The sequence below is a fragment of the Centroberyx gerrardi genome, chromosome 3 (assembly GCF_048128805.1).
Source record: "Centroberyx gerrardi isolate f3 chromosome 3, fCenGer3.hap1.cur.20231027, whole genome shotgun sequence".
In the NCBI taxonomy this organism is placed as follows: Eukaryota; Metazoa; Chordata; class Actinopteri; order Beryciformes; family Berycidae; genus Centroberyx; species Centroberyx gerrardi.
This window is the reverse complement of record NC_135999.1, coordinates 24,097,729-24,123,178: the sequence shown is the minus strand read 5'-3', so window position 1 is coordinate 24,123,178 and position 25,450 is coordinate 24,097,729. Positions and strand designations below refer to the sequence as shown.

Genomic DNA, 25,450 nt, shown 5'->3' with positions numbered 1-25,450 from the left:
GCTTAATTGGTGTGTGAGAGAGAGAGAATTGTGTGTGTGTGTGTGTGTGTGTGTGTGTGTGCGTGTGTGCGTGTAATAGAGAGAGAGAAAGAGAGAGAGAGAGAGGACCACGTTTCCTCCAGGTAAATCCACTACATTTGCTACTTGAGAGACTAGATCATATTGATTACTTGGGAAGGTTTAGATCCCTAGTCTTAGTTAACATCACAAATACAGAATCTTAAATGCATAAATTCTGATTTGTCTCTCATCTCTCTGTCTTTTACTTTAATTATGAGTCCATACTCTAAATAGAAATATATACTCTAAATAGAAATATAGTTCTAAGTGGGCTAATAAATATACTTAAAAAAAATAACACAAACTCTTAATTGCAATGGCATTAAATCGAAAAATTAGAGAAAAAAAAATAAATGCGGGCAGGTATATTTTGGGCTGGTTTGGGAGCTTCGTGAGTGGGTTTTCAGTGATTTTGCCTGACCTGGCAACCCTGGTTGAGTGAATCAGCCAAATCAGCTAACTCTCAACACTACACAGTTATTCTGGCAGTTAGGAGTCAGCACGACACGACATCTCCGTTAGGATTTACTACTCGTCTTGTCTAGCTGTCAGCTAACTTACCTGCGGTTTCTACAACAGGACACATTTCTAATCTAAGCGTGTTTCGAGGTAAGTGTGGGTCACTTTACGCAAGTAACGTTATGCCAGCGGCAACTACAAACATACTAAGCTATACTAAATCGATCCGTCGTTAGTAAGTTAGTTTTCATTTTTCTAAAGTTTGGCGCAGTTTGGTATCAGTTCAGTTTCACTAGGGCTATGCGCACAGGAAAGGGAAGCACCACTTTGAGTTTCGTGTCCTAAGTTTCTTTTCCGTTTTCCTTCCTCTCATGTCTCGCATAACCGTTAAGTTTGAGGTAAGTGTTAATTTACGGTCAGTATTCAACTAACATTACCATCGTATAGGCCTATTAGTGCAGAAAAGCCTTTGCCTCCGAAAGAGGAAGTATGATATTAGGGCAGGGCTAGACTACAAGAATATGCCATGAGTTGCCTGAGGTTTTCATTCCTGTCAAAAACAAACCCAAACTGTCCTATCATCAACAATAAATTACGCCATATGGCGGCAACATACAATACAGTGAAGCGTTAACTTTTTAAAATTCAATCTTGCGTTTTTTCAAGGGTCATCGCGACATTCTCTGATGGTGCGTTCAAAGCTCAGTGATAAAGCCTTGACTAACGTTACTCGACAGGAAATTGTATAATTTGTAAAGTGTTCGGTGGAATAAACATGATACGGATTCCATTTCCCTATTAAAAAAAAACAAATTTCCTTCACTGATTATAATTAATTACCAGCTGCTTCACAAGAAATTGAGTTTTTACAATTTGTTTTATTCCAATAACCATACGTATGTTGGAGTTTATTACCTCCTATTTTTAAAAAAGATATATTTTTCAGGTTCAAAGTTCATGCAGTTAAGTATCCATGAGACATTATTTATGTCTACTGGAAGATGAATGGGGATTTTCTCAGGAATTAATGCAACCAGTAAGGTTCTAGTTGTCGCTTTCTCTGCCTTCTGCTGCAGCCTTGATGCAGTGATGTCTTCCGTTGTGTCTATTTTTACCTACACACTCTATAACTTCCTAATTTGAAGTAACACTATGATCCTTGCAACCAAGCCAACTATCCTTTTTGCGCAGCGACACATTTGATTATATGAAAACCTTTTTTTTTTGTCATTTAACCCACCCCACATCTTTTCATTTTTTCAGGGACCCCTACTGCTGTGATGGATCTCCGAAATCGGCTCAAAACCACACTGAAGAGGAAATATCAGAATTTGAATGGGGCACACCCAGTACTTCCTGCAAGACTTTGCATTGAGGGGCCCAGAAAGGACATTTATGGCAGTGGATTATCTGATAACAACCAGCATGAGTTTAGATTTATTGATAAATCACAGCTTCATTTATGGATACTTCACAATACTTTCTCAATCTCAAATATTTTAGCATCTGAATGTGAACATAACAGCAGCAAAAGAACAATTCTCACGTCAGGAGTGTCTGGAATTGGAAAAACCACAGCTGTACAGAGTTGCAGTCTGGAGTGGGCAGAGGGAAAAGGCTACCAAGACATCCACCTCCTGTTTCCTCTCACGTTCTGGGAGTTGAATTTGGTGAAAAGAAAATTGAGCTTGATTGAACTTCTCCGTACATTTTACCCAGAACTGAAGGAACTCAACGTTTCCAACTTGAAAGGACACAACGTGTGGTTTTTTCTTGATGGACTGGATGAGTATCATCTGCCCCTAAACTTCAGCAGTGCAGCAGTGAGTGATGTGTCACAAGTATCCACAGTGGATGGCCTGGTGACTAGTCTGATCAGGGGGAATCTACTTCCCAATGCCCACATATGGATAACTAGCCGGCCGGCAGCAGTACAACGCATCCCTCTCGACCATTTGCTTAAAGTGACTGAGATGCAAGGGTTCAGCGATGAACAGAAGGAGCAGCACTTCAGAACGACTATCCGCAATGACGATCTGGCCAACAAAGTGATCGACCATGTGAAAATATCAAGGAGTCTCGACTGCCTCTGCCAGATACCGCAGATCTGCTCCATCATGGCATGTGTTTTGAAGAATCATCTGCAGGAAGCAGATTGTGGGTTTAAGATTAATCCCATAAATCTGACTCAGATTTATACAAATTTGGTCAAAGCACAAGTAACCAACCCAGATAAGACAATTATTGCCAAGCTAGAAAAGCTAGCACTGCATCGTTTGGGAAAAGGCAATGTAATACATGAGCTTGACCTTCTAGAGAGTGACATAAGTGTCAGTGAAGCATCAACTTACTCCAGAAAGTTCCCACTTGTGTTGAAAGAGGAGAGAGGGCTGCATAACACCACAGTTTATCGCTTTGGTCACTCCAGCATTGAAGAATACTTCGCTGCAGCATGTGCCTTGGACAGGATCGAATCAAAAGAAGCCCCGCTTTATGACGCTCCGTTTCAGTCTGCGCTGTTCCTTTCCTGCCGAGCCCTGGTGGATCAGGCGCTGCAGAGTGCGGCGGGACACTTTGATGTGTTCCTTCGCTTCGTCTTCGGCCTCCTGAAGCAACATGGTAGGATGGAGCCCACCAATCCACTGCTTGACTACACCAAGAGTAAGATCCTGGAGAACATTTTGTCTGACAGCGCTGTGGGCCTGCTGCACTGTCTGAGGGAGTTTGACAGGCACGTTTTCCTGAGCGATGTCAAGACAGAAGTGCCGCCGTTCAACAGATTCACAGCAGTACACTGGGCCTTTCTGGCCCAAAGGACCAGATACTTTGAAGGAGTGCGAGATGTTTTTGAGATGAATTTGTCCGATAGATGTGATGAGAAACTTCTGAGACAACTACCAGCTATTTTGAAATCAGAGAAAGCTATGTAAGTCCGTAAGTGTTATTGAATGTGTTGTGCAAATACAGTTGTTTTAAACACTGTCCGTTATGGTGCCTAATATTTGTGACCTGTCATTTACTCCTGTCTCCTTGCAGGCTGCGTTTCTGTAACCTGACAGAGAAATGTTGTCCAGCCTTGACAGCAGTCCTGAACACCGGAGACTCGTACCTGAGAGAGCTGGACCTGGGGTACAACAGCATCCGGGATAGTGGAGTGAAGAAACTCATGGAAGGGTTGGTAGATAAAGACTGCAAACTGAAAACACTCAGGCTGCAGGGCTGTGGATTCACGTCGCGTGCCTGTGTGTACCTGGCTTCAGTCTTGTGTCACTCCCCCAAACTGAGAGAGCTGGATCTCAGTGGGAACGAAATAGGAGATGATGGACTGCTACACCTTGCCAATGGTGTTAAATATCAAGGCTGCCATTTAGAGACACTGAAGTAAGTGACTTTGTGTGATGTGTGTGCAGAATGTTTGTGTGTTTTATATGTAACATAATGTTCACAAACAATAGACTTGAGAGTTTATTTATTTGCACATACTGTTTAAAAATGACAAAATGCAGAAGAGAACATGCTTTTGTTCAAGTGAGTTAAAAGAGGATATGAAACAAATTCACTGATTTGGGTAACAGAAACTAAGTGAACTGCCTCAGAACTCAACAAGGAGGAAAATGGTAAAGCAAAACAATATGTGGATGACAAGGGGAGAAAATTAAATCAGTGTAGAGCAAAGAAACAATCACAATGAAGAAGGAAAGGACCAAGGCAGCTCTAATTCAATTGAAAAAGTTAAAAAGCCTTTATTGCATGGCTAACTCACATTGAATTTGTTAAAAACTCCAAAGTAGAGACATCTTGTTGTGAACCAGTCAGAAAACAAGGGTGTGGTAAACCTATGTACAACAAGCACAATACAAAGTACAAAACAAAAAAATAGAATAGGAGATAACCATAATAAGTATTATTTACAATGACAAAAAGGATTGTAATTTACTTAACTAATTAAAAAAAGCAAATCACAAAGGAAAGTAATATAGATACAAAAATAATTGCAAAAAAAGTCAAATTCTGATTGAACAATCAAATGTCAAAGACTCGCCTATTTGATGTAGTCAACATCGCCTCCACATTTGATACAAGAATTAACAGCTCTTTCTTGAACATTTGCAGCTGTAAATGAGCTGTAAATGTTCAACAACATCAGTGGAAAGATGACTTACAGCCTAACAAAACAAGCTGTCTCAACGGGAACATGAATACAAGATGCTTAATGTGACAGGGGAGTCTCTGTAATCCATGGTGCCATCCTCATTGCGGAAGCAGTCAGCTTATTTTTAATCCTTTTTCATATTTGGCGTATCCCTTATGTTGATATGTAATCCTTTTCATAATAGGCTGTCACAGTGCAACATTAAGGAAAAGGGCTGCCGCTCTCTGGCCTCGGCTCTGCAGAATAATTCCCACCACCTTGAAGTGCTGGATCTGAGCATCAATGCAATCGGAGATGAGGGAGCCATTGAGCTCTTCAAAAAAGTTGATATATCAAACCTAACAAAGCTGGAGTGAGTATTTTCCTAAATGTTATAGATGCATTCACTTCTGATTGTTCTCATAAGTGGATTGATGCCAGTCGTCCAGTCGCCTAATAATTTCTCTTTGGCAGGATGTATCACTGCAACCTCACAGCGTTAAGTTGTGAAAGCATCTGCACAGCTCTGAAGTCTGAATCCAGCAGTTTGGTCGACCTCAATTTGAGTAACAATGACCTGAAGGACTCAGGATTTGAGCTGATCTGCAAAGGCATGTATGCGTGGTGTAGGCTGGAGAAGCTCAAGTAAGGACTCCTTCCTTCTCTCCTTCTACCCTTTATTATTACTTACTATCATAAGCAAAAAAAGGAGTGAAAAACTTATGGGATTGAAATCATTTTCACCCCTCAAACTCGTTTATCAGGCCTTCAAAGCAAGGACTGGCAGAAAGTTTGTCAGCTGTTTAAATATGAGCGTAATAGTGTTTTATGGTTTGAGAATTTTGCAAAAAAAGCATTTTCTGCAGAATTCAACTAATTACACAAATGTATTGATAACTTATATACTCAAATTATTGACTTTTAACAACATGACGTCCCCTTCTTTCTCCGCAGTCTTTCAAGATGTGGCATCACTGGGAAGGGTTGCGTTTATATGGCCAAAGTCCTGTGTTCGGTCTCCCAGCTCTACAGTGGAAAGTGGGTGCAGCAGTCGGACTGGCAAGCGGTCGAGCTGACAGACTTGGACCTCAGCATGAACTGCCTCAGAGACAGAGGAGTCAAAGAACTGGCTGATGGACTGAAGAATCCCTACGGTCATCTCAAAACTCTCAAGTGAATATTTTTCAGAACTGAGTAGATTAACCTTGTAAAACATTTTCAGAGGAATTACACTGCACATTGTTTTAGTGCAGCGTGCTACATCAGAATTTTTGTTTCGTTCCAGCCTGAGCCACTGCAGCCTGACGGAGGATTGTTGTGGGGAGCTTGCTTCAGGTTTTGCCTCTAAAGAAAGTGTTATCGCCGAGCTGGACCTCTCTGGCAACAACCTTCAAGATAAGGGAGTAAAGAGACTCTGCGTGGGACTTCGGAACGCTCATAGTAAAATGGAGAAATTATCGTAAGTTGAAATTACTTCTTAAAACACATTTTTTAACTACAGATTTTTATATAATTTGTTGCTAGCTGTTTTTATTCTTGTTTTAATCTTCTGTAACATTCTCTAACCGCGGCTGAGTTTTGAGCAAAGTTCTGAGTGCGTTTCTGTGCAGTCCTGTCTGCATCTGTGTGCCAGCTGTGGGGTGTAAATCAGTATGGGAGAGACCAAAGACCAGACAACACAATTGATAAACTGCTGACTCACCCCTTCAACCTTGACTATATATGGCGCTGTCTGTGCCTTTCATCTGTCTGTGAGCTAGTATAAGAAAGGGCCGTTCCTTGCCACAGGTTTAGAGATAGACAGTGGCACATTCATTCGTTACACTACATTCACTCTGCAGGCCTTACAGCTCAATTCAAACATTTTTTTGTTGTTGTCTGACTGTTCACATTCATTTTTGGAAGTGACCCATATTTCATTTCAGTTTAAATAGACCTCCATCCTGAAATGACCTGAATAACAACAAATTAACAACAACGAAAGATGTCACTTCTGGACAGTCATGGAAGCCACCGAAATTATGGTCCACAACTTAATCCTAATTGTTTCGAATACTGGTTGATTATGATATGTCCCCTCTAGTTTTCAGATTCAGATTCAGCTGTGTTTTGTTTGAATTGAAGCATCTCCCTAAATACTAATTAATTTTGCAAACTTGCTGTCTCTCCACTGGCTGCTTGAGTTGTTGTCCTCCATGTTTTTCTGGTCAAATGGATGTAGACTGATCTTGTCTAATGGAGAGTGATGTAAAAACCACATGAATTCCAATCTGACAGTTCAGACTGCGGTCGCATGGCTATGGATCAGATTTAGTATCATATATGAATGTGGTCCAAATCAGAAATGGAAAGATCAGATTTGATGTGTTTTTTTCTGTTCACACTGAACTAAAACCATCAAATCTGTGCCAGAAAAGAGGGAGAAAATCTGAATTCGGCCTCTTTCAGCTGCAGTGTTAATGGAGCTTTTGTCTCTCTCTTGTTATATTCACATCACAACACCTCCCTATCTCTGGTCCTTTCAAGTGCATGTCATTAATTTACCATGACTTTGTCCGGTCCAGGCCTGCTGTATATTGTAGAAGTGGAATGCACTGGAACCTAGGAGTATCTGAACTACTTTTCTCATCTCTCTCCAGACTGAGGAACTGTGGACTCAGCTCAAGGAGTATCCAGTTCCTGACCAGCGCCCTGAAGTCAAACCCCCGACATCTGGCAGAGCTTCATCTGATGGGCAACAACCTGGAAGACTCAGGAATCAGATTGCTAATGGAGCTAACGAAGAACACGAAATATGAACTGCACACAATAGAGTGAGTCCTAATCTTGATGATTCCTAAAATTGCTCATCACTGTTTTGACATGAGTATTGTTTTTACATTGTATTGTGTTGCGTTTCATTAGTCATTTAACAGGCCCTCCTTCATTTCCCCTCGGCACTTGGTAGTACGTAGCATCAAACGTCACATGAGTGGCCACTTGAAGAGCAGGAACGCAACGTAGTTGCCCTTAAGCAGGCCTAATACTTAATAATGATAATAAATAATGAAAATTACACAGAACAATGAGTAATACAATATTGCAGATTAGTTAATTACATAAATAAGTATAAATCCTCTAAATAAGATTTGTTTGCTTATGCTTATATATCACTTGTTCCACCATCGTGGGTTGTGCACAGGAAATGATGCACGATGCGCTCCTGAAGTCTAGATTGTTGTTGACTCATTTCCTCGGCCCTAGAGAGTCCCAAAAAATACACAAGGGCTGGTTAAAATGACTAATGAAATGCACCGTATAGGTTTCAAGGTGTGGAATCAAAGTGTGGAGAGTGAATCATGTCTGTTTTGATTGCTTTATTAATTCAGAGAATCTCAGTGCATTAGGAATCCTGCTACCGAGGAGATATAACAGATTGCTGGGCCTCCTGCATGTCCAGCTCATTGTATCATCAAAAATTGATCACAGCAGGCATTCCTGTGTCAGTTCTGTATTCTCTGTCCATTAGGCTATAACCCATCCAGTCTAAAATGACTAGTACATCGACTCAAGACCCTTTAGATGAATCTCGCAGCAGATTCGCAACCTGTGGTTCCTCTCAAGGAATGGGTCAAGGAGGATGGAAAACTAGAAAAAGTTTTAATCAGTATTAGAAATGTGGCCTGATAGCCTGTTTTATTCTTTATTTGGATTCCCATCAGGGTAACGAATTAACTTCTTTCAGAGGCACTTTGATTCACTTTGATCCTTTCCAGGGGTAATTTTAACTATGAAGTAAAATATTTGCATTGCATATTGGCAAATAAACACCCAGTTTGTGCCAATAAAATTGCTGCTAGGTTGTTTTCTGATCAAAAACCTTCATTTTTCTCACCCAGTGTGCACTAGAAAGAATCCCCTGGTCATAGGCTCCCACAAACCACCTGTATTGGTCCACAGAGGACAGTAGTCACATTCACACATTAATATTTGACATCTCACCGACAACATGTGAAATGGGTGAAATTGTCCAATTACTGAGACATTTTTTTGCCCCCGTATTTTTAATTTCACAGGAATTTAATGAACTTTGAAGGGCATTTTTTAGAGCCCACGTTAATTTATGACCCCGATTCCATTAGTTTATGTCATAGTGGCTGCGAACCTGCTGGGGTTCACACATAATAAACAACATATTGGACAACTCAATACAGACAGTAAAATATAGACAAAATGGCCTGGAGCACTGCATCGACTTGTATACAAAAAGAAAATTAAACTGAAAGAAATTGTTGTTTACATTCAGACGTCATCCATAAGCATTCATGTGCTGTTTTTTCCAATCATATAACTCTTATCTTTCAGCGTCACGACGGAGTAAGACGGTGAGAAGGAGACAGCGGACGCAAATCTACTGATGACCGCTGCACACTGAAGCAAACCGAATTGAGACTCCACTTCACTCCACTTATATACAGTGTCTATACTATCAGCTTGATGGTAGGAGAGTCCTTATATATAAGTGCATAGCCACATAGCCAAGTGTCATTCCAACCACTCCTATAACATTCACATTGCTTTTACCTCCTGTGCTTAAAGATTATCCTCACATGTAGACAACACTGAATTTATATACGTAGAGCTTTATGTATAGTGCCCAAAGTAGGCCGTACATTGTTTACATTGTAGGTGAGGTCCTGTTGTTATTGTACAATGAGTGTTTGTGTGAGATTGCAGGAGTGTGCAAACATTTAAATGTGCATAGAGTTATATTGTGAATATAACAACTGGGGGTTTCTCTCAGACTGAAGTATGCAGACAGGAGCTTATTTTTCAGGGACTAAGATGCCAAGAACATGACAATCCCTGTACAGTTATTAGTGTACAGACTTCAAGGGGACAGTAGGAGCTATAAATATATAAGAATAGACAATAAATTGAATTTTCCTGAGTATCAGTTCTAAACACAATGGGCCTCATTCACGAAACGTGCGTACGATCAGATTTGATCTTAAAGTGTACTTACAAACATTTCCACAAACATTTCGGCATTCATCATTTTTTTTCTTACCTGAATTTGTTCTTTGGTACGATCAAAATCTACGTGTGTTTGGAAACATGCGTGGGGCATTACGCATGAAGTGGTTTCTACTTAAAATGCCTTATTCTTTAAGCAAAATCTATTAAAGCAGTCCCAGACCTCATATCAACAACAAAATGTGTTTCAGTCCATTTGTAAGCCTAGTGATAATAACCATATTAACAAAGCTAGGCCTATATGAACAAATTCATAGGCAATTCTGGAAACCTGAGTGATTAAAGTAATTAATTATTATCGTATATATATTATCATACATATATTATTATATTATTTATTGATCAATAAAGTTCTATCTTATCTTACCACAGGAGCAATAGACTGTGCACATCAAAGCACCGTCTCCAAATGCATTTCCCTATTTAAATCGCAAACAATAACACACCATAAACATTCAGTTAATTTGTGACGCCAACCTAAACCTCCTACATGTGGTTTCCCCTGTCCAGGAGGAGCCACGACTCGGTGCTGCAGAACAGCAGGGTGTCGTGCGTCTTGAGCAGGTGCTGCTGGAGACGCACGGCACATATAGGACTGAATGGAAGTTAAATTAACCTGAGTCTCAAGACTAACTAGTTTGTCTCTAGGTGATAGAGGTTATGCCTTGACCACATTGCTAATGACACACCTGATAAACCTTCAGACCCCTCAGCAGCGATCATATAATTACCATACGTGCACTCGCTCCGCCACAGAGCGAGCGCAGCATACTGAGCTGGAAGGCTGTTGGATGTGCTTGGACACCGCAGGAAGAAAGCTCCTGTCAAGAGCTACAGTCAAAACCAACAATATTATTATAAAGCCTAAAGTCTGAGCTTACCACCAGATGGAGATGCTGCTTGAATTAAACCAGTGTCCAACTCCGCTGATGACTGGACACCTGACAGCACAGTCTCCATATTATTTCCCCAAACATTTTGGCAGCGCCCTGCCCTCCGCCTGAAGCTAATAAACTGCATCTATTTGGAATTAGACTATCGCCCTCGCTTTTTAGATTCTAACTGTAAGTCAAACCGTTTCTTTTTCATTTAATTCAAGGTGTGTGTTTCTGATGTTGCAACATTGACAGCATCAGTCATTTCTTGCCATGTTTTCTTTCTCAGTTGCTGTCTCTCCACCGCTTACACTTTTAAAAAGTATATATATATTTTTTTTCTCTCACTCCCGACAACAACACTTCTATTTCAGAGTTTGAATTTTTCTTCTTGGTCTGTTTGTCATTCTCCACCACTCCAGTAATGCTTTCCATTTGCGTATGACCCTTCAGACAGCAGGCCTTTTATGGAGTTGCCAGGGCGTCTACCTGCTAATCAGCATCCACAGGCACGCGCATCCAATTAAGGAACAACTGGTATTCATCATCAGATACACCTGGAATACGCAAAAATCGAGACTGCGCGTGCTTCATGAATCCCACGTTGGTTTTGCGTAGGCATGTTTCTTAAGAACAATTTAAGAAAAGTTTCGTGAATGAGGCCCAATATGTGCATACGTTATATACATAATTGGTAAGTGCTGAGAATTGATTTAAAGGGCATAAGAAAAGAATTTGATTTTGTACATAAGGTAGGTCTAATTCAGAAGAACACTGGAAGACAGACAGACGAGCAAGGTCACACATCCTCCTCCATTGCAGCCTTGGGATGTTTCTTTTTTGCTTATGATGTTAATTGTTTCTTTTTTGCTTATGATGTTAATTATTATCATCAAAACTTATTTTTGACCTCCAAGGCAAACTCTTAAAGAAAATATGTGAATATGCTCTAATTGCATCTTGCAAAGCAAAGGTCAATTAGCAAGTCAAAAGGTTTTTATGAATGCTATTATTTTGCTACTCTGTATAATGTGTGTATGACATTTTTTGGTTTGTTACTATATCAAGAAGTGCCTTAATCCTAAGAAGCACAAACCTATGTTTTCTTTGCTTAATTTACAGGTTATAGTGTATAGCACTTTGCATTTTGGTATCCAGAAACAACTGAAGGAAATTGAATGACAGAGGTTGCAGTATTTCCGTCAGTGATTTATGTTCTGTGTTAAGTCATTTCTGAGCCTGTACCCACAGTATTACTCATGTTATTTGCCATGCGTTGTAATGTTGCCTCTGTTACCACAGAACATTTTGCTTAATAAAAGCATTACATTTATTTTTGTTCAAAGAACTGTGCAGTGTTTTTATTGGTGTTTGTTACAGCGCCACTCCATCTAGTGGCGAAAGGTGGCTACTTCTCCAAGAGGGGTTCAGTAACTGACGCGTTTGACGCCAGTTGACTTTAGCGGTACTTTGGCTGCATCCTCCAAATACAGCGCAGCAGGCAGCATCTCCTGTACCGTCGCACTGTGCAACAACACACTGCTGAAGCGAAGGTAGGATATATCTCACAGCATTTCTCCATGCAACACACTATCGAATAACACGCACTGTTGTCAGCATCATTTCATGGCTGTGTTTCAGAGGACTGACAATGTCGTGCATGTCTGTAGTATTATTACATAAGTGCGTTATACTGCGACGCGAAATGAAGAATTGGTGTGTGGCTTTGATGGCATGGAAATCAGATTTTAGGCGAGCGGCGCCAAAGCGCGCAGAGGGGTGTGGAGGGCACCACAGTTTGCTGTTTGCTTATTAGGCCTGTATGGCGCAGTTTCAGTGAAGAATATCCCACCGACTGTCATGCGGGAATCTTTTATCTCGAACAGACTGCCGCCACAGTAAAATAACGCAAGTGCTGTGGAAAAAGTCTGCAAGGTTATTCCACAGATATGAATACATCTAAACTCTGCAGGACAATGGTTATTGACTGTTCACTGCGGCATTGCCTCGCATAAATGCTCTTTTCTTATATAGTTAGTGCATTCTGGTACCTTTTATTGACCACTACAAATAAACTAAAGCAGGGTTCTGTTGAGTTTACTAATATCCATTTGGTGCTTTCATGTCAAAGCCAGATCTGAGCCTCATCATACATGCTTAGCAGGTGTACAGGGATGGCAAGGTGCTGTCTGTCCTGTGTTGTATTGGCTATTGTGTACAGTGTGGTTGCCTCCTTTTGAAAAATTAAACCCCCATCGACTCCTGCACTCCTTTATCTCCAGTGATAAGACCACAGCATGTATTAGAGTCTGCGAAAGAAATGGCTGTTTTTCCCATAACACCAAAATATGTTCTCAAAATGGAGGCAGGTAGTGGTAAGGATGCAGTGAGATAAAGTTTAGTCATCACGGGGGATAAAAAATCGTGTTGACCGAGGTGTGTGCGTGCGTGCGCGCGTGCGTGTGGGCGCGCGCCAGTGTGGGAGAGACTGATGCAATAGTCGGCCAACCGTCGCGAGCTTACTTCGTTGCTTAGCACACTAATTATCTAAACAAAGCAGACAGTAAGGGGACAGGGGTGAGATACTGTATATTACACTGTCTTAGTACCCCCCCCCCCCCCCATCCAAACTCACTTAGTAATGATCATAGCAGGCCAATTTCAATTTGGATTGAAACTTTCACCTTATATGTATTGAGATTAAAGCAGAAGAGAGTTATCAAGGAGTCATCAGTCAATCAATAGTCTTATTGATTGACTGATGACTCCTTTCTGCTTTGCTCACCATGACACTGTGAAATTCCACCAGATGAAACTTAACATCCAACATTGGCCTAGTATGATCATTATTGTGTCAGCAAGTTTTATAGCTGCACTGAGACAGCCTCATACCAAATTAGCAGGTGAGTGCAGGTGTGTGTGTGTGTGTGTGTGTGTGTGTGTGTGGTTGAGGGATACTCTTCAGCTGTATTCCTGTAGTTGATTCCTCTCTTGCCCCTGCTGGTATTCCTCAGTATCTTCCAGGGCGAGCGGCTATGGGGAAGGAGAAGCTCCACATAAACATTGTGGTGATCGGCCATGTCGACTCAGGCAAGTCCACCACCACCGGCCACCTCATCTACAAGTGTGGCGGCATCGACAAGAGGACGATCGAGAAGTTTGAGAAGGAAGCTGCCGAGGTATGACGCAGGCAGCTGAGTACTTTGGTGGAAATGATGGTCTCTATTAGGATTTTCCCACTGCGTTAAGTGTACTGCGGATTGTTTTCAAAGGATGCTGGCAGGCGTCTCGTCATTGTCCTTGTGTTTGCTGTCCCCTGCAGTGTCCTGTCCTGTGCAGTTGGGTGTCTTGTCTTGTCTAACCAGGGTCTTGTACCATTAGCTGGCTACTCTGTCCGCCCTGTCCTGTCCATTTGTGCGTCTCGTCCTGTGTAATGTGCACTCTGTACCATTAGATGGCTATTGTGTTGTCATGAGACATCTTTATAGCACAAGCAAATGTTTTATTGGATTGGCATTATTACTTAAGTTTGGAAAAAGGCTGCACTTTTATGATAATTTTCCAAGGTTGTAAATTTAGCCTAGTCTGCAGCCCAGATAGCCTGCAGCAAATTTTTCCAAATTTCAGTGCCTCCTGATCAGCATTTATCATGTGACTTAGCAGGATTTGATTATTCATAATCGATCCAACAAATAATCGATTCATTCAATACTGGCCGTCTCAAACGTTCACAGACTGGGATTTATAATGAGATCAATTGCATTATATCACCTGAATAGTCATGTGAAATCCTGAGTTTGAGTGTTACCTCACATTATGTTGTCTCAAAGAAACATTTTTGCTTTGATAAGTTAAGATGGAGCATCTTATCAGACTGCGTGTGATTTTGAAAAATTAGCAGCCTGTAGTCTAGGCTACATTTACAACAATTATCACAAAGCTGCATTTTTCCCCTCAAACTTGTAACTAATGGTGCAAATCCCATAAAAGTTTTCTTGTGGTAAATGCATTCAAAGACGCAACATGACTAGACAATAGTGACCTAATGGTGCAGGGCACACATTACACTGGATGAAACCCACATAAAATGACAGCCACCTAACAGTGCAAAGCCTTCAGTACACAGGACAAGATTTGAATTGCGCAGGACAGGACACAAAATATTCTAACTCCTAATTATTGCTCAGATTGCTCAGATATTACCCATAGTAAGTAGTCAAAGCTTTTTTTAGAGCAAGTCCAAGAGCAAGATGATTATCATAGTGAAAGTTATCATGATTACTCACATTTATGACTAGCGTTTTCATATTATATCCTCCATGATTTGCTTGAGTAGGAAGGATTAAGTCATAAACAATAATTGAATTGGTTTAGGAGAATGATTGCATCTGGGACCATCCATGCTAAAAATGTATGCCGTTATGGTGCTGTCAGAAGCTGTGGACAAAAGCATCTATCAAAGGGCAAGGTATTTTATGTAAATAGAAATGTGATATGTCTGCGTGTTATTTCCCTCTCCACATCCCCCTAGATGGGAAAGGGCTCCTTCAAATATGCCTGGGTTCTGGACAAGCTGAAGGCAGAGCGTGAGCGTGGCATCACCATTGACATCTCCCTGTGGAAGTTTGAGACCAGCAAGTACTACGTGACCATCATCGATGCCCCGGGACACAGGGACTTCATCAAGAACATGATTACTGGGACGTCCCAGGTAGAGGGAGAGCGAGAAGAAGGGGGAGAGGAGTAGAAAATGAGAGAGCAAGATGGAGAGAGAAAGAACAGTGGAGGAGGAAAACAGTGAAAGGAAGCGAAGGAGATAGTTTGGAAAAAGGGGTTTGAAGTGGTAGAAAAATGTGATAGTGAAGAAGACACTGCATGACTGCTTTGTTTCATTTGCCAAGGTCTTGGCCAAGATTATGTTCGCTACACTGAAACTACTATTCTTAGCACACTACATGATTTCAAATAGACGTGAGGCTACCTCTAGGATTAACATTCAAGTTGCTTTAAGGGCTTTTTCATATCTCCTCACCTCCCGCCTCCTTCTCAGGCCGACTGTGCCGTGCTGATCGTGGCTGCAGGCGTGGGTGAGTTCGAAGCTGGCATCTCGAAGAACGGCCAGACTCGTGAGCACGCCCTGCTGGCCTACACCCTGGGAGTGAAGCAGCTCATTGTGGGCGTCAACAAGATGGATTCTACCGAGCCCAACTACAGCCAGAAGCGCTACGAGGAGATTGTGAAGGAAGTCAGCACTTACATCAAGAAGATCGGCTACAACCCCGACACGGTGGCCTTCGTGCCCATCTCCGGCTGGAATGGGGACAACATGCTGGAATCCAGCCCTAACGTTAGTCTAGAATGAGACCCTAAGTATAAAAATATAATTTTGTCTTATTGGGATGTATATTGGGACAGAGACATGTTGAAAACTTGGAGTTAGCAATACATACCGACATACAGTATATGATATGAGGACAACAGGACCTCACATAAAACCTGTGTTGAGACTTAATATATTGTGAGTGAGTTTTATCTATTTAACTCTAATTAGTTGTAAAACACACACACACACACACACACATTTTATCTCTGTATCAACCAAAATAACAGCTGTAGAGGTGATATGGGTATGTGGGAACCTTCTTTCTCTTAATGTATTTTTAGACTTTGAAGACTTTCTAAGTCTAAGTCTGCTTCATCTCCCGTCACGATAAACTTCTGAGCTTCTGTGTCCCCGTAGATGAGCTGGTTCAAGGGCTGGAAGATCAACCGTAAGGACGGCAACTCCTCAGGCATCACCCTGCTGGAGGCTCTGGACGCCATCCAGCCCCCCACCCGCCCCACTGACAAGCCCCTCCGCCTGCCGCTGCAGGACGTCTACAAGATTGGAGGTGAGGGCGGCGGTGGTGGTGGTGGTGGGGGTACTTTATGTATCAGTTCAGTTCATAGGAAACGTGGAGGGGCTCTTGGAAGTTTAGGGAGATGCTCGTGCTCCAATTAACAAATTGTTCAAAAGTATCATTGGTAGATTATATGTTGCAGGTATTTTGGGGAATGAGAACACCCTGTGACAAAGCGAGAACAAAACTGAGTGAGGTCCTAAAAGAATTCCCACTGGCTCATGATGTCCTAAAAACGATTGTCAGCCATTGTTTCTGAGCACACAGTCTTCAAGAACCACTTGTGCATCTAGCCTAGTTGTTGAGACTTCAGACTGACGATTGATATCAGTTTCATTTTTAACACAAATTTTAACACATCCTTATATTGTTCTAAGTATTACAGGCAAGTGTCAATTTTGCTGTTTTTGCAGTACAAACCTTTTTAAATTTGATATCCTACTGCTAACCCTCTCCTCTGCCAGGTATTGGCACAGTTCCGGTGGGCCGTGTGGAGACGGGGATCCTGAGGCCCGGCGTGGTGGTGACCTTTGCCCCCGTCAACGTGACCACTGAGGTCAAGTCTGTGGAGATGCACCACGAGGCGCTGACCGAGGCGCTGCCTGGGGACAATGTGGGCTTCAACGTCAAGAACGTGTCCGTCAAGGACATTCGCCGTGGCAACGTGGCTGGAGACAGCAAGAACGACCCGCCGCAGGAGGCAGCCGGCTTCACCTCTCAGGTCGGCATAGAGGAGTGACACTGCAGTAAAGAATTACTCATTATGCTTGTTTAATTTGAGTTAAAATAATTCAAAATCGTGGATCATAGGCATTAGATTATCTGGAATTACCAGGAGACCATGGTTAAGAGATAACCAGTGTGTCAAATGTTTTTGTTGCGATAACTGTTTGTGTCCATGCATGTTTGTGTGTGTGTGTGTGTGGGCCTGCGCCTCTGCGTGTGCCTTTACATGTGTGTTTGTCTGTGCTGTTCCCCAGGTGATCATCCTGAACCACCCTGGGCAGATCAGTGCTGGCTACGCTCCTGTGCTGGACTGCCACACCGCCCACATTGCATGCAAGTTCGCCGAGCTCAAGGAAAAGATCGACCGTCGCTCCGGTAAGAAGCTAGAGGACAACCCCAAGTTCCTCAAGTCTGGGGATGCTGCCATCGTGGATATGGTCCCCGGCAAGCCCATGTGTGTGGAGAGCTTCTCTGAGTACCCACCACTGGGTAAGTTACTGCCCTCTGCCACCATTTTTACTTTTGGTTCAAGCTGCAATGCCATAAAAATTAGTTAATTATTTTCACTTAATAAGGTGATTATAAGTTAAAACCACTGGTGGAAAAAGTACTCAAATCCTTTACTTAAGTAAAAGTAGCAATACCATAATAAAAAAATACTCAAGTATTTGTACTTAAGTACAGTACTTGAGTAAATGCACTTAGTTACTTTCCACCTCTGGTTAAAACCAAACATTAATACTCGTGTTAATGTTGTTATCCTCAGCCCCTACTTTAATCAGATATGACAAATGATTTTTTTAGTGATCACTTAGTTTTTAAGATACAGTAATGTGACCAGAAAGTAAAAACCCTCTACCTCATCCTTTGGTTAGATGACTGTTGCTAGCCTCTAATGGTCAGATGAGGAACAACACCTCATTTCACCACAATCAGGCATTGAAGGCATTTTATGACTACATGAACACAGGAGTTTCTTATCAAATGGCCATGCATGTAATTCAGTGTGATGTGTATGATTGTCTCCTCCCATGATGCTCCCCTCAGGGCGTTTTGCAGTGCGTGACATGCGTCAGACGGTGGCGGTGGGGGTGATTAAGGGCGTGGAAAAGAAAGCTCCCACCAGCGGCAAGATCACCAAGTCTGCCCAGAAGGCGCAGAAGGCCAAATGAACGTTGTGCTGGGCTGCTGCCCCAAACGCTCAGCATGGCCGAAGACATACAAGCACCCCACTCCTTCTGCACACCATAGTCAGTGTCTGGTCTATTATCACAATGCATCGCAAAAGCAGGCGAAGGAAAAAACAATAGTTACATAATCTGTTAGCAATTAAAGTTGTAGTTTAATGTAGGTTTTATTGTCATTTGGGTTGTGGCAGAACAACACTACAAGTTTGCATTACAGTTCCCTCCTTGTGTGCCGTTGTAGTTAGAATTAAGCCGCTTTATCTAGCCAACAAACTTAGCTGCTTAGCACCGGTAATAAGGCAAAGACGTTCTTTTTGCCAGTTCAGTGCCGTGTTGTGCTCTGTGTTCTAGCTTTAAAAGAGAAATGCTTACTAGCCTGAGGTAGATTGGCTACTTGCATGTTCCCTGTTTGCACCTTAGAGAAACAAGCTTCAGAAAGTCTTAATCTGAAACATGAAATCATCAAACTTAGCACTTTGCTTGACTTAAGCTCTCTTGCAGTAGCTCTATTAAACGTTATAGTTACTGTATAGTTCCTGCACCTTAATCAATGTACTTTGTGAGCACATCTTCATAACATTAAAGACGTTGAAACTGATGTCTCTTCCTTTTTTCTGGTATCAATGCAAAATCTGGGATTTAAGTCTATGCTCCTGAACCAGTGAGGAAAGAACCATTCAGTTTGAATGAATGATGGTGAGAAAGCATGAAGCCAAACTCTTGCTAGAATTTCCTTTATTGATGTATGAGAATAAAAGTTCATTTGCATTTTCATGACATTACAGGCTTCATGAATCTAACTGAGATTATTACTAGTGTGTAAATATGTGCACATAATTTAAATAAATTAGAAGAAATGAGACAGAATGTTGAAGGCCAGTTTTATGTCCAGTAGCAAAATGATCTCTGAATACAAAAATGTGAAATGCCCAAGTCAGAGAAAATGAAATCAAGACGGTGAAACCATTTCCGTTCAGAGGACACTAATGCACAAAAGAACAGTGGATATGGAGATGAATAGGAACCACAGAAGCAAGGCACCATATATGTACTGCACATTTTGTATACTTCAAATCAGAGTTGGGGTCATTTTACTTTCAATGTAATCATTTCGAACTGTGTATAGAAATTGTAATTCACTTAACGATGATAGGGCATTCATTATCAGTTATAAATAGGTTTGGATATGACAACCTTCTCATGCAAATATCTGAAGGAAAGAGAAAATCCACCTCCTGAATTGATTGTACTGAAAGTGAACTGACCCCAATCCTACTTCACATATTCTGGTAAAGCCTTTGATATGGATCTTCAACCTTCACTGAGGTACTGCTAGCGAATGGCGTGATTTGTCACCATTGAAGCTTTGGATGCTGTAGAGTCATTTCCCTGCATCTTATGATAGGTTTCCTTCACCTTGCTAGACAACCACTTCCTGATGTACCTGATTCTGTACCATGCAACAGGAGGAGTTAAGTTGGTTGTTGGTGTTTATCATTAGTCATCTTGTCACACTGCTTGGCAGTCTGAGCAATAGGTCTTGCACTGATAAGAATAAGGAAATAGGCAATACATTCTACAGCATGTCCACTTCAGGGAAGCAAAAATAATCCCACAGTACAATGTATGAAAAAAAAGTGAACCGTTGACCTTGATTTAAACAAGAAACTTTCCTTTCATGTAAAAACAGGGTGGCAAAAAGCCAAACACGATAAAAAGTTATGCTTATGAACATTTCTTCTTTCAGTGTATTTGTTTCCAGATCAAAACAGACAAAGTGCTTTGCCAAAACACATATTCCAATGACACAAACAGTTTTTTAGACCAAGAAATGACATTCAAGATGCGTTTCAATCCATGGTTGTCATCAGCTGGAAAACCAACCGACTGATGCATAATTGACCTGAAAATAAGCAACTACTGCTCCTCTTTCTCTCTACTGGACTGTACCTTACACTATAGGAGCTATCTTCTACTGCACAATGGATACATAACGATGCAGCTGGCTGTGTGTGTGTGTGTGTGTAAATGTGCATGCATGTCTGTGCATGTGCGTATAAATGTGCGTGCATACGTGTGTGCAAGAGAGGACTGTATGTGCTCTGCACATGGTGAACCTCATACTGTAGCTGACTGTTGGCAGAAGTTACATCAAACCAAAGGCTTGGCACTTACAGCAACTTTGATATTTGTCTTTTCTATTTGGGTTTCTTGCTGTATTGTGCTGATTTAGGGTTAAGGGTTATGGTTGTCAATCAAGAGTTTCATTCCAAAATGAAATATCCACCATTTGAGAAACAAAATGAAAATAAATTATGATACTTTTGAAAGGATAGTGGGCAACCTAAGTCCTTGGTTGTCTGATAACACTTTTATAATTTAGGGATTTAGGGATCAAAAGATGATGGGTTTTTTTTTCTAAAATGGACACAATGTTTTGGAAATAAAAATAGTAACAAAGAACACAGAGTGGAAAGCTTTACTATGATGAGGTAACATTCATTTTCAAGATGGCAGCCTCTCACATGATTGGAGATATGGGAAACGGATCTTGTTTGTGAACATTTAGCCTGGCTTTATCAGCTCTACTACAGTATGAATTTAAGTATGAAGTCCCATTTTTTCCATTACTTGTGATAGTTGTACTTGTCAAAATGAAGGGAGAATTCCCTAGAGGGATTTGCCATAAGGCTTTGGTGTCCATGACTTCTTGTGCTGCTGAGAGTAGACTTCTGTGTAACTTGCTAATCCCAGTACTTTTGACTGAAAACATGCAGTGCTCATGCTGTGTCTCAGGGTCACATATCAACGACTGTCTCTCAGGACCAAGTTTTGTTGGATTTGTTTCATAGCAAAGTCTTTAGTTTTTACATCTCCTCTCCCATTTTATAAACCTTCATCTTTTGTCTTAGATTTGTCAATCATACTTTAAAAAAAGAATAACTCATGCAATGATATGTCATGTATGATCAACCTGTATGAAAATACTATGATTTTTATCAAATGAATCAACATGAAAATAAACAAAAAAAGGACCCCTTATTATATTCCCACCCTCCCTCTCCCCTCCAAAAAGGATAAAAACCGTCTCTGTGAGGTGAGCTTGGCGTGCCGCCCGTCCATGGAGCTGGGTCTATTTTAGCCGCACGTGTGGCATGTTCAGCGACTCGTTGCTGCCAGTGGAGGGCGTGGATGTGTGACCGCTGGCCAGGCTGCGGTTGGAGCCCCGGGACCCTGCGCCCGCCCTGGCCCCAGTCCTCAGGAGTTCTGAGGAGTAGGACGGGGCGTCAGCGCCCCCCTGGGACAGGAAGTCAAAGCCCTGCGCCTCGATGTCCCTGTCGCTGATAAAGAGGTCCTCCTCCCCCCATCCGCCTCCTCCACTCCTTCCCACAACGCCTCCTCCCCCTGGGTCCTGGCCGCCGCTGTGGAAGCCAATGGGGGAGTCACTGCTAGTACTGGGGCTGGGAGACGAGATGCTGAGGCTGTGGTGGGCGTCCAGGGCCGTCCCCGGGGCCGCCTGCATCAGGTCCTGCACTGACATGGACTTGCCCAGGCCTCGGTCCACCTGGCTGGGGCCTGAGCAGCAGCCCAGGGCCAGCGGCACCAGGGGCTCCATCTCCAGGCTCATATGTCTCCTCCAGGAGCCCTCCTCCTTAGCATTCAACCTGCCGTTGCTGTTGGTGCTGCCTTGCAGTTGCTGCCCCAGCCTGCCCAGCCCCAGGCCGAGGTCTTCTCCGACGTTACTGTCCTCCCTCTGGCCGCCTAGACCTCCACAGAAGTCCCCCACCTCTATCTGCGACCTGGAGGTAGCGCTGCTGGGGCTGAGAGTTCGGCTGGGAGGGGGAGGTGGCGGAAGCCTCGCCAGGATAGGAAACCCTCCGTCTCCCACTCCTCCACCCCCACCACTGGGGATACTATTCGGGGTGAGGACGGGTGGAGAGCTCCCCACTACCTCATCACTGCCACTTTCAGGTGTGGAGGGCTGAGCCTGGGTATGATGATGGTGGTGATGATGAGGATGATGATGGTGGTGATGATGATGGTGATGAGGCAGCGGCGACGGGCTGAAAGAGGAGGACCCGAGACCGGAGGGAGGCGTGGAAGCGGAGGCATTGAGATTGAGGCTGAGCTCATTGGGCGGTGCCAGGATGAGATGTAGCCCTCCCCGGGAGAGGTGAGTGTTGGTGGAGGAGCGTGTGACGCAGCCCCCAGGGGGCGCCACCCCGCCGCTGCTGACCTGGGTGGAGCAGGACAGGTCCTTGCTGAAGACGGAGGACTGGTAGTCGGAGGTCTGCTCTAGCTCGAACAGAGGCAGAGAGGAGAGGGTGAGGGCCGAAGACGAGCCTTTACGCAAGACCTGTCGATAGATGTCCAGCAGGGAGTCTAGCTTTGACTCGATGGACTGGACCTATGAGGGGAGAAAGGAGGAGGAAGGAGGCGAGGAATGTAGGGATAAGGGAAGATGAAAGGAAGAAGGAACAAAGGAAAGAAAATTTTCAATTTCAAGTATGATGGTTTTCAAAATAGGTGGGTATGGGGTGTGTGTGACTGTGTAATATGTATTAATTCACAAGGGAATTAAAAGGGGCAATAAGTAATCTTTTTCCTGCCATATGACCAGAACTCCAGAGACCTGATTATAGTGGTTGTTAGTGTTTTTTTTTAGCAATATTTTTATTGGGTTTTCTCATTTTTTCCACAAAAACAATAATGATAATGATAAGACAAGCTCATCAACAATAATCAAATGAACCAAACAAATAAATAAATGAATAAATAAGTAAATACAAATAAAAATAATAGTAATAACAGTAATAAAACAAAACAAAAACCGCTCAGATCAGGTAAGTCAGTGGTTGGTAATGTTGATGATAGTTGCAGTGTCTACTGATCACCAACAGAGGTCGATAGAAGTTATAGATTACTTTATGCACCTTTAAAGAAAAACAAAACTGACCTGTCGCTCCACCTTACAGACGCGACCCAGCATGCTCATGTCCTCCAGTATATCCCCATCAGACAGCAGCTTCTCTCGAATTTTCTTATCCAGCGGAATCTGGCCCTTTCCAAGGATCTGATCCACTCTGGAACACACACACACACACACACACACACACACACACACACACACACACACAGTCAAACATTAGTGACGGGACAGGAGAAACTGACAGACCAGTAGAAATCCAATAGGCAGCCCACAGAAAGGAAGGAAGGTAGAGACTGTAATACAGCAACACGTTATGCACATTTTCATTCTGACAAATAGAATCAACACAAGCCATGGACTGTAGAAATGAAACGTTATTACATCCTCACTGGATTTGAAAGATACGTTGGATGAATAACCATCCGGCACTATCTTCGATACACTATCTTCAACATTGAATTACAACTAATCGTATACGGATAGAGTGTGTTACTAAATCACTATCTCCGGAATCAAACTGTTGCACAAGAGAAGAGGTTTGCATTTTTCTGATATGATTATCAATGTGATGTTTTATTCCTTTTGTTTTACAGCACTTTGTTAAATTTTTAATAAAGTACAATGCAATTATTTGAATTAAATGCTGATGCAGATGATAATGAGGATGATTCTTCTTTTTATGTATATACTGTATGTAGCCTATGTTTGCATGTATGTATGTATCTGTTTGTTTATTTATATTAAACCACATGAGGGCATATAGATGCTACTCCTACCAAATCCAGTGAGGTTCAGTAGAATCTGGTTAGTAAGGCCTGTTCGCTTGTAAATGAACGGGGTTAAAATTAAACAAAGGTCATGAATAAACCAAGGAGATGCCATGCAAGAATGATGCCACAAACATTTTTTCATGGAGAATTAATTAAAGCTTTATCAACACCCCCGCCAGACAATACCTGCATCATATAGTATTTTACAAATAATTGTTCTTAACCTGCTTGGAGTACCAGATGTGTGGGGTTTACCACTTAAGATGACAGCGCCAGACATAGAAATTCACAGAAAAGTATTTCAAAATCAATTTAGTACACTTTTTTGTGTTCAATATCTTAGCTGACACTATCTGATGTGATAATTTCCACCCGACTAGTACTCAATACAGGTTAAAATGTAAACAATTACTGTATTTGTAAATACTATTTGACCCAAGTCTGATCAACACCCCTGTTTGAGACGATGTAGACCATGCAGCAGTTTGTATAACTCTCAGGTTACAACAGTAGGGGTCAGTATTACAATGATATCACAGGTAGGCATGCACAGTTGTGGGGGAGAATTTTGTGTGTGTGTGTGTGTATGTGTGTGTGAGAGAGAGAGAGAGAGAGTGAGAGAGAGAGAGAAAGAAAGAGGGAGGGAGAGAGAGAGAGAGAGAGAGAGAGAGAAAGAAAGAGGGAGGGAGAGAGAGAGAGAGAGAGAGGGAGGAAAGAATAGCTTTAGAGCTTAAAGAGGTTTTTCTGTGTGATGTGTGTTAGCACCAGGGTGCGAAACTATTTGTTTCCAGGCTACAGAAATAATTCACCATCCAATTTCATGTTTCAGCCAAAACCAATGCCAAAATAGATTTCCCACCCTGATTAGGACCGAAGACAGTAGGGAGAACAGAGTGTATGACAGCGATGTGTGAAGAAAGGTTGGGGTCATTTCACTTTCAGCTCAATCAATTCAAAATATCAACTCAAACTAAACTTTCACTTACTAATGATAGACCACGCATTCTCAATAGTTAACAGAATGGGTTTAGGAACCTTTTTATATCAAAAAGCTTTTCGGTTTTCATGTTTTTGAAGAAAAAACACGTCCTGAATTGACTGAATTATAAATGAAGTGAGCCCATCCTCCATGTGAAGGGGGCATTCTGACCCCTGACTGGAGTTCTTTCTGCCCTGGCTGTAATAGACAGGCAGGGAGGGGGAGGAAAAGGTCTTGGCTCGGCTGCTCAGGGGCTGTGGGCCTACTATCATGTCCAGCCTGTGAGGGAAACAAAGGGAACACACGTGCACGCACATGAAGAAGTGCACATGTGCACACACACACACACACACACACACACACACACACAATCGCGTACACAGACACACAGGTAACATACATACGCACATTGCACA

At 42.3% G+C, this 25,450-nt stretch overlaps 3 protein-coding genes across 3 annotated transcripts in view; 2 read left to right on the top strand and 1 right to left on the bottom strand.

The window, feature by feature from the left end:
• Positions 1-644: 644 nt before the first annotated feature.
• LOC139928523 (NACHT, LRR and PYD domains-containing protein 12-like) lies at positions 645-9,610 on the top strand. The gene is made up of 9 exons (XM_071921100.2): positions 645-669; positions 1,783-3,445; positions 3,556-3,900; positions 4,857-5,024; positions 5,126-5,296; positions 5,606-5,824; positions 5,937-6,110; positions 7,291-7,464; positions 8,996-9,610. Exons 2-9 carry the CDS (start codon positions 1,800-1,802, stop codon positions 9,009-9,011), a joined length of 2,913 nt encoding a protein of 970 aa, XP_071777201.2. The 5' UTR covers positions 645-669; positions 1,783-1,799; the 3' UTR covers positions 9,012-9,610.
• A 2,401-nt stretch (positions 9,611-12,011) lies between these two features.
• On the top strand, positions 12,012-18,937 carry LOC139928525 (elongation factor 1-alpha 1). The gene is made up of 8 exons (XM_071921103.2): positions 12,012-12,095; positions 13,557-13,721; positions 15,074-15,253; positions 15,593-15,889; positions 16,283-16,433; positions 16,907-17,163; positions 17,423-17,657; positions 18,216-18,937. The coding sequence occupies exons 2-8, from the start codon at positions 13,578-13,580 to the stop codon at positions 18,338-18,340; spliced, it is 1,389 nt and encodes a 462-aa protein (XP_071777204.1). The 5' UTR covers positions 12,012-12,095; positions 13,557-13,577; the 3' UTR covers positions 18,341-18,937.
• Positions 18,938-21,452: 2,515 nt separating this feature from the next.
• Positions 21,453-25,450, bottom strand: part of kcnq5b (potassium voltage-gated channel, KQT-like subfamily, member 5b) — a 107,513-nt gene continuing 103,515 nt past the window's right edge. Inside the window, exons 12-13 of the mRNA XM_071921089.2 lie at positions 23,313-23,439; positions 21,453-22,763 (exon numbers count right to left, since the gene is read on the bottom strand). Of these exons, the coding sequence (XP_071777190.1) occupies positions 21,489-22,763; positions 23,313-23,439 (1,402 nt within the window). The 3' untranslated portion in view covers positions 21,453-21,488. The remainder of the gene's footprint in view (positions 22,764-23,312; positions 23,440-25,450) is intronic.